Source organism: Capra hircus, chromosome 10, assembly GCF_001704415.2.
Source record: "Capra hircus breed San Clemente chromosome 10, ASM170441v1, whole genome shotgun sequence".
NCBI lineage: Eukaryota > Metazoa > Chordata > Mammalia > Artiodactyla > Bovidae > Capra > Capra hircus.
In genome coordinates, this window is record NC_030817.1 from 43,449,137 (window position 1) to 43,465,840 (window position 16,704).

At 35.8% G+C, this 16,704-nt stretch overlaps 1 protein-coding gene across 1 annotated transcript in view; it reads right to left on the bottom strand.

The window, feature by feature from the left end:
- Positions 1-16,704, bottom strand: part of TRPM7 (transient receptor potential cation channel subfamily M member 7) — a 108,658-nt gene that overhangs the window by 57,137 nt on the left and 34,817 nt on the right. Inside the window, exons 12-13 of the mRNA XM_005685780.3 lie at positions 2,707-2,841; positions 280-333 (exon numbers count right to left, since the gene is read on the bottom strand). Coding sequence (XP_005685837.1) covers positions 280-333; positions 2,707-2,841 — 189 coding nt within the window. The remainder of the gene's footprint in view (positions 1-279; positions 334-2,706; positions 2,842-16,704) is intronic.

A 16,704-nucleotide genomic window follows, 5' to 3' on the forward strand; every position in this document is an offset into this window, starting at 1 on the left:
TGATCATCTTTTATGGACAAATGAGCATCATGAAGTTCATCATACTCTATCCTGGATGACCAGAAGCTCAGGTCTTAATTTCATAAACTTTATTTTTCTTGATTTCTAATATATTATGTTCTCTACACCTGTATTATCACAAATTTATCTCATTTTATTTTGATCTTAAAAAAAGTGATCTTATTGCTGATTTTAAGATGTACAGAAATGTTTTTAGAAATAAATGAAGCATAAATGATTTTAAAACAACACTTTTCAGAAACAAAAATAATCTCTTACCTGCTTGACATCTCGTACAAGATGAAATAGCATTGGATTAGTTGGGCCTTGTTTCTTTAAACAGAAAAAAATCAGAGCAAACTATTATTTTTCTTCTAAAATAAGTTTTTTTTTGTTACTTATAGGACTTTTGTTCTTACACAAATTACACTGTTTCTGAGTTATAGAAATTCTGTTCATAAAATGGAACAAAGAAAAAGATATACCCATTTCACACTGTCATTTACCTTAAACAGGATATATAATTTCTCATGTTCTTACATTTATTTTTGCAAAAACACAAAAGCTTTTGTTTTCTAACAGTCATGTAAACACTGGAAGCTTCAAAATTATATGTTAAATTTACTTTATATTTCACTGATAGTAGAAGTACACATTCTCTTTCCTCTTGTTAAAATGTCCATCTCTCTGTTATTAATCACCAAGTTTCAGCAATATATTAAATATTTTGGGTAAGAAACCTTTAACATTTATATATGCTGTCTTTTCCCTATTATCTTAATTCTATTAAATGAAATGTTACAGTAGACTAAACAAGTTTCATTTTTACATAATCTTATTTTGAGGGTATCCTATATTTTGAAAAAATACCCACTATTATCTCTCTCATCAAGACTGAGATAAAAGAGCCAAAAATATATTCTTCTAAACTTTTTAGAAGTGCCCTCATCTATATAAAATTTACTGCAATTAATTCAATACAGCATAAATCAAGAGACTTACTGTCAATATTTTAAATCTGGTGTTTAAAAGAAATATCAAATAAAAAGTTTCTCCTACCAAATTTTTCAAATGAAAATTTTCTGTGTTATAGTTAATTTTTTATGAGGTTATTAGTAATCAATTCAAACTACTTTTCCATTTTTATATAATAGGACCCTGATGCCAAAAAGTTTGAGAACCACTGCTTTATCATGGTATATATAATCCCTTAAACTTTAAATAATTTTATCAATAATTGATGTGGAAAGGTAACTATTATCTTAATAATTCTGAGTTATATTATTAAAACATTACTTGCCTTGCTAATTGGATCAATTTTTATTTTTACTGTTTTATACTTGCTTTACATTTCAGGAAAAAACCTTACTTCAGCACAATGAATAATCCATTTAATATTACATCTGTTCTCTAAGGACAGTAGAATGCCAACAAAGTTCAATTTGACTGTTAGACACTATTAAAGGAAAAAAATGGGGGGGAAACAGATATAATCCCTACTCAAAGGAAACTTAAGGTCCACAGTAGAAGATAAAATTTTACTTAACAAACTATGACATTGGGATTTACTGTACCAATGCCTTGGCATCTGAAATAAGTTTAAACAAAGAATAAAATCCAGTAACTGGGTAAGCAGTTTGGAAGAAAAATGCAGACCAGCACTGTGTAAATACCAAACACTTTCTAAAAAAGCTTATATTTAAGGGAAATAGTAGATAGATGATGTAGCTGAAACAGCCACTCTATAGGAAGATGGGAGTTAGGAATTGAAAGGCTGAGTGACAGAAATAGCTGAGGCAAAATTTCAAAAGCCGGAGAGCTTTGAAAATTAGTCTAAAGGCCTGAGTATTATTCTATACATATCAAGGAGCTATCAAAAATTTTTAAACTGGGAAAGCTATGATAAAATATGTGACTATAAGACTATTTGGGTTAAAGATTTGAAGACAAGGAGATTAGATTATTGAAGTAGTAAGGCTAGAAATGATTGAACAGTACAAAGACATTAAGAATGCAAAGGTAGAGATAAAGAGGCAGAAACTGATGAATAAAGGGAAACAGCTTAGCAGAGAAGTCAAAGTTAGATAGCTAGGATTTGGTCATAGTACTCCTCAAGTACTACTGGTAACGAAAAATTGTAACAGTAGTAGTTATTTACCTGTGAATGTTAGTGACATTAAATTTGAAACACAATGAGAAAAGCTTTGTAAAGGGAATAATTAGTTTTCAGGAGCTCTTTAAAAGAAAAAAATGAAAAACAGTATGTAAGCTAACAGTATATACCACAAGGTCAAAATCATAAATAGAAACAACAAAAAGGAGACATGAAAAAAGCAATGTGTAATTTCTCCATTAGTCAAAGGAAAACAAATTTGGTTAACAAATGACCACCAAGAAATAGAAGAAATACAACGGCTCTATGATTAAGAAGCTGATCTTACAAGTTTTAAAAGGGGGGTGAGGTGAAAGAAAGGGTTAACACTACATCTCTTTCCTATGTAGCTATGGTAACAGAGGAGGTCTCCAGAAACAGGGAAAGGGTCTCAGACTGTCATAAACAATCTATACAAAGACTGGGTATAATTTTTTCATGTAATCTAGTAAAATACTAAAGGTTTTATCAATAGGAATGAATATATTCAAGTAAAATGACACTTTCCAAAGACGATAAAACTTAGTCCACAAATAAATTTAACATAAACTTACAGTGTTGTAAAGTTCTTCCAGTCTAGGAATGGTAAGGAATTTATGCATGCTTACTCCATTTTCAATAAGAAGTTTTACAAATGCAACTCTATCCATTACAAGAGCATCAAGCATAGCTTGTTCCAAGGATCCAACCTAAAACAGCATCAAAATTAATAAATATGTTTCACACATTCTGATTATACAAACAGTTCTAAACGCACGTCCTTAGGATTTACACATATTTATTCCTGAACAGATTTAAAACAAAATTAAAAAGATGCAAAATCTAGAAGGCTAGGACTTAACTATATAGGAAATAGATAAACAGACCTATCTAGAGTAGTATTCCCAAAAGAACATTCTGCAGAAGATCAAGGGTTACAAGGGGGTGGAGGTATAAGAAAGAATCCATCATCAAGTAAATTTGGGGGAAAACAGCTTAGAGCAATGATTTTTAGTGTTTAGGAAAGGTTTTTTTAGAGGAATCATTTTAATAATTAGGGGCCACAACTACATTTAGTGGACAGGGTCAAAAGACACCAGAAATCATGCAGTATGCTGGATAATCTCACTTATATCTCACACAACTTTTTGTTATCCTGTTAGACTCTAACAAATGAAAATCCAACAATTCTGCTTTACATATAAACACAAAGTATTGTCACAGACTTTCTAAAAATACAACTACTGCATAAGTCAGACAAGATTATATTTAGTTTTCTTTAGAATTTTAAGAGATACCATTCACCATTAGAGGAAAATCACATCTCTAACAGCAGCACAACATGCAGGACTGTAGTTTAATGCACCATGTGTACCAGTATTTGTGGCACTCTCCTGATGGCTCAGATGGTAAAGAATCTGCCTGCAATGCAGGAGATCCAGGTTTGATCCCTGAGTCTGGAGACAAGAATGGCTACCCACTCCAGTATTCTTGCCTGGAGAATTCCATGGACAGAGGAGACTGGTGGGCTAAGGTCCATGGGGTTGCAAACAATCAGATATGTCTGAGTGACTAACAACTTTTCAACACTTTTAATTGTTTACAGACTCTTACAGACTCTAAATCAAATACCCTAAAATTAATGGAGACACAAATAAAGAAATTTCACCGAGAATTTAAAATCCATTAAAAACAATATTAGTATATTTAATACTATTGTTATATTAATATCTTAATAATATCCTATTGCTTTTGCATATTTTTAAATATTTTGGTATCATATAATAAAAAAAACCTCTGTGATGAAAATCAATACCAAATCATTAGCTTTTTTCACCTGTTGTTTTTTTAATCTTATTCCAATTCTATCTTCAGAAATTTACTATTTGAGGGGGAAGGTTGGAGGGAGGCTTTAGAGGGAGAGAATATACGTATATTTGTAGCTGATTCACACAACTGTAGAACAGAAATCAACAACGTTGTCAAGCAATTATCCTCCAATTAAGAATAAATTTTAAGAAAAGTTTACAACTATATAACCTCTTTACAGCAGCTTCTAGTACTTCTTCATTCAATCTATCATTGATTTCTATTATTTCATAAAGGGTATGGTCTCCAAAATCTTTTTTAAGTATAAAGACTAAATATTAATTAATGCCTTACACATGATGGATGGATGGAAGATATTTTCTGTGATTTTTTTCACCATTCAGTTCTACCTCATAACAAGGAATATATTTTGACATTGCACTTAAAAACAAGGCACAACTTGTAAGAATGTAACTTATTTTCTTATATATTAACAGTCTATAACTTTTCATAGCATGTTATTCCTATTTTAGTTTACAATTACTTCCTACTTTCTCTTATCACATATAAATCTGATTTGCTATTAACTTATTCTAACATTAACATCTGCTCTATTGAAATATGTTTCTACTATAAATATTTTTCATTTCCCTATCTTCAATATAATTAGGCCATTATAGTATTTTTCAAAACGATTTGTATAGTAAGTATTTACCGAATTTCTTTTCCACATAATAAAAAAAGGTATAACAAAGTTTTTGTTTTAAAAAAGAAGTATTCTAGCCAACTGGGTTTATAATCATTGACCTAGAACAGTAACAAAGCCTGCCAAAATTTTCACACCTGAGAAAAAAAGGCTTAGTTAAAAAAAAAGTCTGTTTGTAAAACAGAATTTGTTTACATACTCAATGCATACTGAACTCCTAACAAAAATAAAAGTAAAAAATGTAAAACAACTGTCCTGCAGACTACGTTCAGGGTGAAGAAGCATAAAATCGAGCTTCCCAGGTGGTTCAGTGGTAAAGATTCTGCCTGCCATTGCAGGAGATAAGGGAGACATAGGTTTGATCCCTAAGTCAGGAAGATCCTTTGGAGAAGGGAATGGCAACCCACACTGGTATTCTTGCCTGGGAAATCCCATGGATAATGGAATCTGGAGGGTTGTAAGTCCATGGGGTCACAAAGAATCAGACATGACTTAGTGATTAAGCACACAGCACAAGCATAAAATCAAATAGATAATACTATGCAGAACAAATCTTTGAGATAAAACAAATATAAAAAGAAGGTAAAGGCTGTGTTTAAGCCTTTATATCTAAGATTAAAAAATCCAATGAAATTATGCAAGGGAATGAACAGTTGGTTTACTGCTGGAGTTTAACCATAGCTGATTAACATCAGTTTCTTCCTCTATAGTTTTCTAAGAGGGGAAGCAACTAAATAATTTTTAATTATTATTATAGAGAAAATATATTCCTATGATCAAAAAAACATCAAATATCATAAAACAATATGAATGAAACTGTCCTTCCTTTGCTCCTCATCTCTGCAGATACATCCCACATTAACAGTTTCCAGTAAGATTCCTGACCACACAGGACATATAGATATGTATGAATTTGCCACTTATAAACAGAATTTGGCACAATTAAGATCACACTATGCATACCATCCTGCAATTTGCTGTTTACATTATATAGCTAGAAAGGTACTAGCTCATCCTCTGTAAAGGCTAGATAGTGTTCCAAGATATGGATGAACATTTAATTTATCAAGCTTTCTATTGATTCAGACATTAACAAAAAATTGTGAAGCACTTACTATACCATAGGCTGTGAAGACAGCAGTGAACAAAACTGAAAAAATATTCTTGCTTTCATAATTTACTTCCTGGAGTACAGCAATAAACAAACAAATAGCTTTAATGCATTATGGATCAGGTGATAAATACTACAGGAAAAAATGGCAGAGAAACACATACAAAATGATGTCAAAGGGGACTGCTATTTAAAAAGGGTGAACAGTAAAAGCTAATTAAGAAGGAGACATTTCGTCTGAAGCCAGAGAAATAAGAACTTGCCAACCCAGGTAGGAATCTAGGGGAATAATGCTCCAAACAAAGGAAATAGTAAGTACAAAACAGAGAGAAGCATTTTTGGTATGTTGTAAGAACAATAAGGCCAACACAGCTATAAAATAGAGAGCAAAGGGAACAGTGGTAACAGGTAAGGTAAGAGAGTAGATGATGAATAGTAAAGGTGTGGACAATGTTAAGCCTTACAAGACATCATAAGGACTCTGGATTGTGGTCTGGGTAAATACAGTATGACACACTGTCTATCTGCAAAACAAGAGAAAAGAATGAGAATGAGGAAACCAAACAGGATGCTACTAAAACAATACAATACAAAAGAAGGGTGAGAGTAGATTGGACCAGGATGATACAATTAGAAAATAGATGAAAGATTTACCAAAGGAATTGTTTTAACAGAAAAGTTAAAAATTAAACTTTCTTGTCTCAGAAAGTGGGAAGCTGTTGTGCCATTTACTAAGATGAAAAGACTGCAGAAGAAAGTGGTCTAAACATTCAAGAAAACACTACAGTGAGTTTTCTTATACAAAGAACACTTTTTCTTTTTAATCAATTTCACCCATTTTGCCCACCACCCACATCTGCCTCTGGCAACTACCAATCTGGTCTCTGTACCCATGAGCTTTTTTTTTTTTAATTCCACATATAATCCATATCATAAGAGACATCACACAGTATTTGTCTTTCTCTGACTTATTTCACTTAGCACAGTGCTCTCAGGGTTCATCCATGCTGCAAATGGTAAGATTTCATCTCTTTTACAACAAGGTAAAATTGCTCTATACACACATACACATGATTTCTTAATCCGTTCATTTTCTGACGGACACTTAAGAGTGTTTCCGTTATTTTGACTGTTTAAACAATGCTGCAATGAACATGAGAGTGCAGGTATCTTTTTTTTCTTTTTCTTCAGCTAAATACCCACAGGTAAAATTACTGGATATGGTAGCTCAATTATTTAATTTTTTGAGGAATCTCCATATTTTTCATAGTAGCTGCAACAACTGTGCACAAGCGTTTCCGTTTCTCCACATCCTCAACAAAACGTTATTTATCTTCTTTTTTAAATCTTTTTAATAATAGCTACTGTAGCTATTTCAAATCCTGAAAGATGATGCTGTGAAAGTGCTACACTCAATATGCCAGCAAATTTGGAAAACTCAGCAGTGGCGATAGGACTGGAAAAGGTCAGTTTTCATTCCAATTCCAAAGAATGCTCAAACTACCACACAACTGCACTCATCTCACATGCTAGTAAAGTAATGCTTAAAATTCTCCAAGCCAGGCTTCAGCAATACATGAACTGTGAACTTCCTGATGTTCAAGCTGGGTTTAGAAAAGGCAGACGAACCAGAGATCAAATTGCCAACATCCACTGGATCATCGAATAAGCAAGAGAGTTCCAGAAAAACAGCTATTTCTGCTTTACTGACTATACCAAAGCCTTTGACTGTGTGGATCACAATCAACTGTGGAAAATTCTGAAAGAGATGGGAATACCAGACCACCTGACCTGCCTCTTGAGAAACCTATATGCAGGTCAGGAAGCAACAGTTAGAACTGGACATGGAACAACAGACTGGTTTCAAACTGGAGAAGGAGTACATCAAGACTGTATACTGTCACCCTGCTTATTTAACTTATATGCAGAGTACATCATGAGAAACGCTGGGCTGGAGGAAGCACAAGTTGGAATCAAGATAGCCAGGAGAAATATCAATAACCTCAAATATGCAGAAGACAACACCTTTATGGCAGAAAGTGAAGAGGAACTCAAAAGCCTCTTGATGAAAGTCAAAGAGGAGAGCGAAAAAGTTGGCTTAAAGCTCAACATTCAGAAAACGAAGATCATGGCATCCGGTCCCATCACTTCATGGCAAATAGATGTGGAAACAGTGTTAGATTAGACTTTATTTTTGGGGGCTCCAAAAAAAGTGCAGATGGTGACTGCAGCCATGAAATTTAAAGATGCTTACCCCTTGGGAGGAAAGTTATGACCAACCTAGACAGCATATTCAAAAGCAGAGATATTACTTTGCCAACACAGATCTGTCGAGTCAAGGCTATGGATTTTCCAGTGGTCATGTGTGGATGTGAGAGTTGGACTGTGAAGAAAGCTGAGTGCCGAAGAATTGATGTTTTTGAACTGTGGTGTTGGAGAAGACTCTTGAGAGTCCCTTGGACTGCAAGGAGATCCAACCAGTCCATTCTGAAGGAGATCAGCCCCGGGATTTCTTTGGAAGGAATGATGCTAAAGCTGAAACTCCAATACTTTGGCCACCTGATGTGAAGAGCTGACTCACTGGAAAAGACTCTGATGCTGGGAGGGATTGGGGGCAAGAGGAGAAGGGGACGACAGAGGATGAGATGGCTGGATGGCATCACCGACTCCGGTGATGAGTTTGAGTAAACTCCGGGAGTTGGTGATGGACACGGAGGCCTAGCGTGCTGCGATTCATGTGGTTGCGAAGAGTCAGACATGACTGAGCAACTGAACTGAACTGAACAGGTGTGAAGTGATAGTTCATTGTGGTTTTGATATGCATTCCCCTAATGATTAATAATGCTGAGCATCTTTTCACGAACATACTGGCTATTTGCATGCCTTCTTTGGAAAAGTATCTATTCAGATTTTCTGTCCATTTTTCAGTTGGGTTTCTTGGTTTTGTTTGATTTTTGTCTTTTGTTTTTGCTTCCCTTTATGTATTATGGATATTACTCACTTATCAGATTTATGATTTGTAAATATGTTCTTCTAGTGAGTAGGCTGCCTTTTCATTTTGTTGATGTTTTCTTTTGTTGTGCAGAAGATTTTTAGTTTGAGGTAGTCTTACCTGTTTGCACTTTTAGGTTTTGCTGTTGGTGTGATTAAAAAAATCATCACTAAAATCTGTCAAGGAGCTTACCACCTATGTAATCTTCTACAAGTTTTATGGTTTCAAGTCTTATGTTTAAGTCTTCGACCCATTTTGAATTGATTTTTGTGTGGGGTATAAGACAGTGGTCAAGTTTCAGTCTTTCATGCAACTGTCTAGTTTTCCTAACCCAAAATTAAAAAACACCGCCCTTTCCCCTTTGTATAGTCTTGACTACTCCATCATAAATTAATTGACATAATATGTGCATGAGTTTATATCTGGGCTCTCTATTCTGCTTCATTGATCTATGTATCTATTTTTATGCCACCATCATGTTTAAATTACTATAGCTTTGTGAAAAGTTTGAAGTCAGGCAGCATAATGCCTTCAGCTTTATTCTTCTTTCTCAAGACTCTTTCAGCTACTTAGGATCTTCACTGGTTCTATACAAATTTTAGAATTGCTTCTTTTATTTCTGTGAAGCCATTGGAACTTCAATAGGGACTGCACAGAATCTACAGATTCCTTTTAGTGCAGACATTTTAGCAATATTGATTTCTATCAATTAGCATGAAACATCTTTCCATTTCTGTATACGTTCTTTAATTTCTTTCATCAACACATTATAGTTTTCGGTACATACATCTTTCACTTCCTTGGCTGAATTTATTCCTAGGTAATTTATTCTTTTTGATGCAATTGCAAATGAGATTTTCACACAATCAGTTCAGCTGCTCAGTCATGTCCGATTCTTTGTGACCCCATGGACTGCAGCATGCCAGGCTTACCTGTCCATCACCAACTCCCAGAGTTTACTCAAACTCCTGTCCATTGAGTCAGTGATGCCATCCAACCATCTCATCCTGTCATCCCCTTCTCCTCCCGCCTTCAATCTTTCCCAGCATCAGGGTCTTTTCCAATGAGTCGGTTCTTCGCATCAGGTGGCCAAAGTATTGGAGTTTCAGCTTCAACATCAGTCCTTCCAATGAACACCCAGGACTGATCTCCTTTAGGATGGACTGGTTGGACCTTCTTGAAGTCCAAGGGACTCTCAAGAGTCTTCTCCAACACCACAGTTCAAAAGCATCAATTCTTCAGTACTCAGCTTTCTTTATAGTCCAACTCTCACATCCATACATGACTACTGGAAAAACCATAGCTTTGAGTAGACAGACCTTTGTTGGCAAAGTAATGTCTCTGCTTTTTAATATACTGTTTAGGGTGGTCATAACTTTTTTTCCAAGGAGCAAGCATCTTTTAATTTCATGGCTATAGTCACCATCTGCAGTGATTTTGGAGCCCCCTAAAATAAAGTCTTTCACTGTTTTCATTGTTTCACTATCTATTGGTCATGAAGTGATGGGACTGGATGCCATGATCTTAGTTTTCTGAGTGTTGAGTTTTAAACCAACTTTTTCAGTCTCCTATTTCACTTTCATCAAGAGGATCGTTAGTTCCTCTTTGCTTTCTGCCATAAGTGTGGTGTCATCTGCATATCTGAGGTTACTGGTATTTCTCCTGGCAATCTTTATTCCCGCTTGTGCTTCATCCAGTCCAGCATTTCACACAATAGATTTATGCATACTGATTTTGTATCCTGCAACTTTGCTGAACTCACTAGCTCTAACAGTTTTTTGGTGAAGTCTTTAGGGTTTTTTACATATGGTATCATGTCATCAGCAAAGAGTGACAATTTTACTTCTTTTCCAACTTATATGCCTTTTATTACTTTTTCTTGCCTAACTGCTATAGTGAGGGCTTCCAACACTATGTGCAATAAAAGCAGGAAGAGTGCTTTATTCCTTAACTTAAAGGAAAAGCTTTCAACTTTTCATCATTGGGTATGATGTTAGCTGTAGGTTTGTCATATATGTCTATATTATGTTGAAGGATATTCTCTCCATACCTGCTCTGTTGAGTCTTTATCATAAACAGATATAGAATTATGCGAAATACTTTTTCTGCATCTATTGAATTGATTACACAATTTTTATCATTCACTTTCTTTTTAAAATAATTTTACGTATTTTTGGCTGTGCTGGGTCATCACTGTTGCATGGGCTCTTCTTTAGTTGTGGCGAGTGGGGGCTACTCTCTAGTTGTAGTCTGTGGGCTTCTCATTGTGGTGACTTCTCTTGTTGAAGAGCACAGGCTCTAGGGAACATCGGGCTTCAGTAGTTGTGGCACATGGGCTCAGCAGTTATGGTTCCGAGCTTGAGGGTATAGACTCAATAGTCATGATGCATGTGTTTAGTTGGTCTAGAGCATGTGGGATCTTCCCAGATCACAGATTGAACCTGTGTTTCTTGCATTGGCAGGTGGATTCTTTACCACTGAGCCACCAGGGAAGTCCGTATCACTCATTTTTTGTGATGTATCATGCTGATTAATTTGTAGATCTCCAGAATAAATCCCACCTGATTATGGTACACTGTTGAATTCACTTTCCTAAGATCTTCTCTCAAAAGTTGTTGTCTGAGAAGCTGGGTTCCATAAGTCTGAATCTGGATGCTAAAACACTCCCCTTAGGGACACTAAAAGGTACTGGGACATTCTCAACTACTGGGAGCTAGTAAAAATACAATACACTGCATGAAGAAGCAGAAAGGTTTGAGAGAGAACAAAAAGCTGGGGCAAAGTTGACTGACAAGGTTCATCCCCTACACAAGGCCACCTCTTCAACACTGAAGAGCTGGGGGATTTCCCTGGCAGTCCAGTGATTAAGATGCCATGCTTCCAGTGGTATGGGTTTGCTTCCTGGGTAGGGAACTAAGATTCTGCACACACCACATGACGAAGATAAAAAAACACAATTGGAAGAGATGGTTATTTCATCTACTGTATAGAAACCAGTACAGAGTCAAGTAAAATAGAGAAATATGTTCCAAATGAAAGAGTAAGAAAAAACAATGAAATGGAGGTAAGTAATTTACCTGAGAAAGATTTCAAAGTAATTATTATAAAGATGCTTACCAAACTGTGGAGAAGAATGAACACAGCAAGAACTTCAACGAGAGATGGAAAATCTAGGACTGTATCAACCAGAAGTCAAAGAACTGAAGAATAAAAGACTGAACTGAAAAATACACTAACAGGGTTCAACAGCAGACTAGAGGAAGCAGAAGAAAGGATCAGTCAACTTGAAGATAAAGCAGTAGAATTCACCCAATCAGAGTAGCAAAAAGAATTTTTCAAAAAGTTAAGTTACCTTAAGAAACTTACAGGACAATATCAAATTGACTTAACACATTTTAGGTTTCCCAGAAAAAGAGCAAGACAAACGGGCAGAAATCATATTTGAAGAAATAATGACTGAAATGTCCCTAATCTCAGAAAGAAAACAGACATCCAGATACAGGAGGTTCAGAGAGTACCAAATAAGGTGAACTGCAAGGAGATCCAACCAGCCCACCCTAAAGGAGATCAGTCCTGGGTGTTCATTGGAGGGACTGATGTTGAAGCTGAACTCCAATACTTTGGCCACCTGATGCGAAGAGCTGACTTATTTGAAAAGACCCTGATGCTGGGAAAGATTGCGGCAGGAGGAGAAGGGGATGACAGAGGATGAGATGGTTGGATGACATCACCGACACAATGGACATGGGTTTGAGTGGACTCTAGGAGTTGGTGATGGACAGGGAGGCCTGGTGTGCTTGGGTTCATGGGGTTACAGAGTCAGACACGACTGAGCAACTGAACTGAAACTAATAGAGACCTTCACAGAGATACATAACTGAAATGCCAAGAGTTAAAGACAAGGAGAGGATATTATAAGCAATAAGAAAGAGAGACTTTTCCAAACTAGCAAAAAATAAAGGGGTCTATCACCACTAAACCAGCCTTTCAAGAAATGTTAAAGGAGCTTCTTCTAAGCTGAAAAGAAAAGGTGGTACTTAGTAATAAGAAAACATATGAAAGAATAAATCTCAGTGGAAAGGTAAATATACAGTAAAAATAGTAAATTAATCACTTATGAAGTCAGAATAAAGGTTAAAAGACAAAAGTAGTAAAAACAGCCACGATTACAGTTATTAGTTAAGAGAAACTCACAGTAAAAAGATGTAAAATGTGACATGAAAAACAAAACAGGATGGGTAATATGAAAATGTTAGGATTTAGAATGGGATCAAAGAAGTCGTTATTAATATAAAACAGACTGTTAAGAGATATAAATTATCTGTAACTCTCATGGTAACCACAAAGCAAAAAGCTACAGTAAATATACAAAACATAAAGAGAAAGGAATATAAATATATCATTAAAGAAAGTCATCAAACTTTAAAAGGAGAGGAAGAGGAAAAAAAGAAAAGAACAGAGAGGAATTACAAAAACAGCCAGAAAACAGTTAACAAAATGTCAGTAAGTACATACTTATAATAATTAATTATTTTAAATGTAAATGGACTAAATTCAACAATTCAAAGACAAAGAGTAGCTATATGAATAAAAATGTAAGCCCCTATCTACATGCTGTCTATAATAGACTCACTTTAAATGTAAAGACACACAGACTGAAAGTAAAGAAATGGAAAAGGATATTCCATGCAAATGGACACCAAACAAAAGCTTACCTATATCATACAGAGGAGAGTTAAAAAAAAAAAACTGCAATAAGAAACAAAGATGGATGGTACATAATGTTAAAGTGGTCAATTCAACAAGAAGACACAACATTTGTAAATATTTTTGTACCTAACATGGGAGCACCTAAATGCATAAAGCAAACAGTAACAGACTTAAAGGAAGAAACAGACAGCAGTACAAAACAATAGCCACTTACATAAATGGATAGATCATTCAGGTAGAAAATCAGTACGAAATCATAAGCCTTAAATGACAAAATAGACCCAAGGATTTAATACAGATATGCCAAAAGTTCCTTCCTAATAGCAAAAAATACACATTCTTCTACAGTGTACACAGAAAATTTTATAGGACAGACAATGTTAAGCCACAAAACATGTCTTAATAAGTCTAACAAAACTGAAATCATATCAAGCATCTTTTCTGGCCACAATGATATAAAACTAGAAATTAATCACACAAAGAAAACTGGAAAATTTTAAAATGTGTAAAGATCAAACAACATACTACTCAACAACAAATGGGTCAAAGAAGAAATCAAAATAGAAATAAAAAATATCTTGAGACAAAAATGAAAATATGACATACCAAAAATTTATGGTATACAGCAAAAGCAGTTCTAAAACGTAAGTTCACAGCGATAGAACAAAAAATGTCTCAAATAACATAACTTTATACTTCAAGAGACCAGAACAGAAAAGAATTAATGATACTCAAAGTTGGCAGATAGAAGAAAGTAACAAAGATTAGACAGATATAAATGAAACAGATTGAAAAGACAACTATAATGAAACTAGAGCTAGTTCTTCGAAAAGATAAAATTGAAAGCCCAAACATTTGGAACTTAAAAGCTTTTGTAAAGCGAAGGAAACCATAAACAAAACAAAAAGACAACCCTCAGAATGGAGGAAAATCTGCAAAGCAACTGTGCATGCATGCTCCATTGTCTCCGATTCTGTGACCCTACAGACTGCCAAGCTCCTCTGTCTGGGGTTGCCATTTTCTCCTTCAGGAGATCTTCTCCACCCAGGGACTGAACCTGCATCTCCTGCATTGGCAGGCAGATTTTTTACCACTGTGTCACCTGAAAAGCCAATTATTAGGGAAATGCGCATCAAAACTACAATGAAGTATCCTCTCAACTGGTCAGAATGGCCATCATCAAGAAATCTACCAAGAATAAATGCTGGAGACATTGTAAAGGAAAGGGAACCCTCTTGCACTATTGGTGGTAATGTAAACTGATACAGCCATGATGGAGAATAGTATGGAGGTTCCTTAAAAAACTGAAAATAGAACTACCATAATGACTCAGCAATACCACTACTGGGCATACACTTAGAGAAAAATCATAGTTCAAATAGACATTTGTACCCCACTGTTCATTGCAGCATTATATGAAACAGCATTATACGAAACAGCCAAGACGTGGATAAAGAATATGTGCTACATATATATATATGGTGAAATATTACTTAGCCATAAAAAGGGATGAAATTGAGTCATCTGTAGTAATGTGAATCAACCTAGAGTCTGTCATACAGAGTGAAGTCAGTCAAAAAAACAAATGCTGTTTATTAACGTATATATAAGGAATCTAGGAAACTGGTACAGATGAACCTATTTGCAGGGCAGGAGCAGAGGCACAAATATAGACATGTATGAACACAGAGGGGGAAGAGAACGTGGGACGAATTAGGAGTGTGGCACTGAAAAATATACATTACCATCTATAAAACAGATAGCTGGTGGGAAGCTGCTGTACACAGGGAGCTCAGCACGGTGCTCTGTGATGACCTGGAGGGATGGAATGGGGGGAGTGGGAGAGAGGCTCAAGGAGGGGATGTATGTGTGCATATGGCTAATTCTCTTTGTTGTACAGCTTCCACTGACACAACAGTGTCAAGTAATTGTAATTCTAATTAAAAAAGAAACTGACAAGCCTTTAGCTAGACTCAAGAAGAAAAACAGAAAGGACTCATTAAAAATGAAAGCGATATTACAAATGATACCAGAGATATAAAGGAACATAAGAGGTTAACTGGAATGCCATCACCTCCACTAGCTTTGTTCGTAGTGATGCTTTCTAAGGCCCATTTGAATTCACATTCCAGGATGTCTGGCTCTAGGTGAGTGATCATACCATCATGATTATCTTGGTTGTGAAGATCTGTTTTTGTACAGTTCTTCCGTGTATTCTTGCCACCTCTTCTTAATATCTTCTGCTTCTGTTAGGTCCATACCATTTCTGTCCTTTATCGAGCCCATCTTTGCATGAAATGTTCCCTTGGTATCTCTAATTTTCTTGAAGAGATCTCTAGTCTTTCCCATTCTGTTGTTTTCCTCTACTTCTTTGCACTGATCACTAAGGAAGGCCTTCTTATCTCTTCTTGCTATTCTTTGGAACTCTGCATTCAGATGCTTATAGCTTTCCCCTTTTCCTTTGCTTTTCACTTCTCTTCTTTTCACAGCTATTTGTAAGGCCTCCCCAGATAGCCATTGTGCTTTTTGGCATTTCTTTTCAATTGGGATGGTCTTGATCCCTGTCTCCTGTACAATGTCACCAACCTCAATCCATAGTTCATCAGGCACTCTATCTATCAGATCTAGTCCCTTAAAACTATTTCTCACTTCCACTGTATAATCATAAGGGATTTGATTTAGGTCATACCTGAACGGTCATGTATGGATGCAAGAGCTGGACTGTGAAGAAAGCTGAGCGCTGAAGAATTGATGCTTTTGAACTGTGGTGTTGGAGAAGACTCTTGCGAGTCCCTTGGACTGCAAGGAGATCCAACCAGTCCATTCTGAAGGAGATCAGCCCTGGGTGTTCTTTGGAAGGAATGATGCTAAAGCTGAAACTCCAGTACTCTGGCCACCTCATGCGAAGAGTTGACTCACTGGAAAAGACCCTGATGCTGGGAAGGATTGGGGGCAGGAGGAAAAGGGGACAACAGAGGATGAGATGGCTGGATGGCATCGCCGACTCCACGGATGTGAGTTTGAGTGAACTCCGGGAGATGGTGATGGACAGGGAGGCCTGGCGTGCTGTGATTTATGGGGTCGCAGAGAGTCAGACACGACTGAGCGACTGAACTGAACTGAAGAGGTTAACATAAAAATTATATGCCAAAAAACTGGACAACCTAGAAGAAACAGTTAAATTCCTAGAAACATAAACTTACCAAAACTGAATCATGATGAAATAGAAATTGTGAACAGACTAA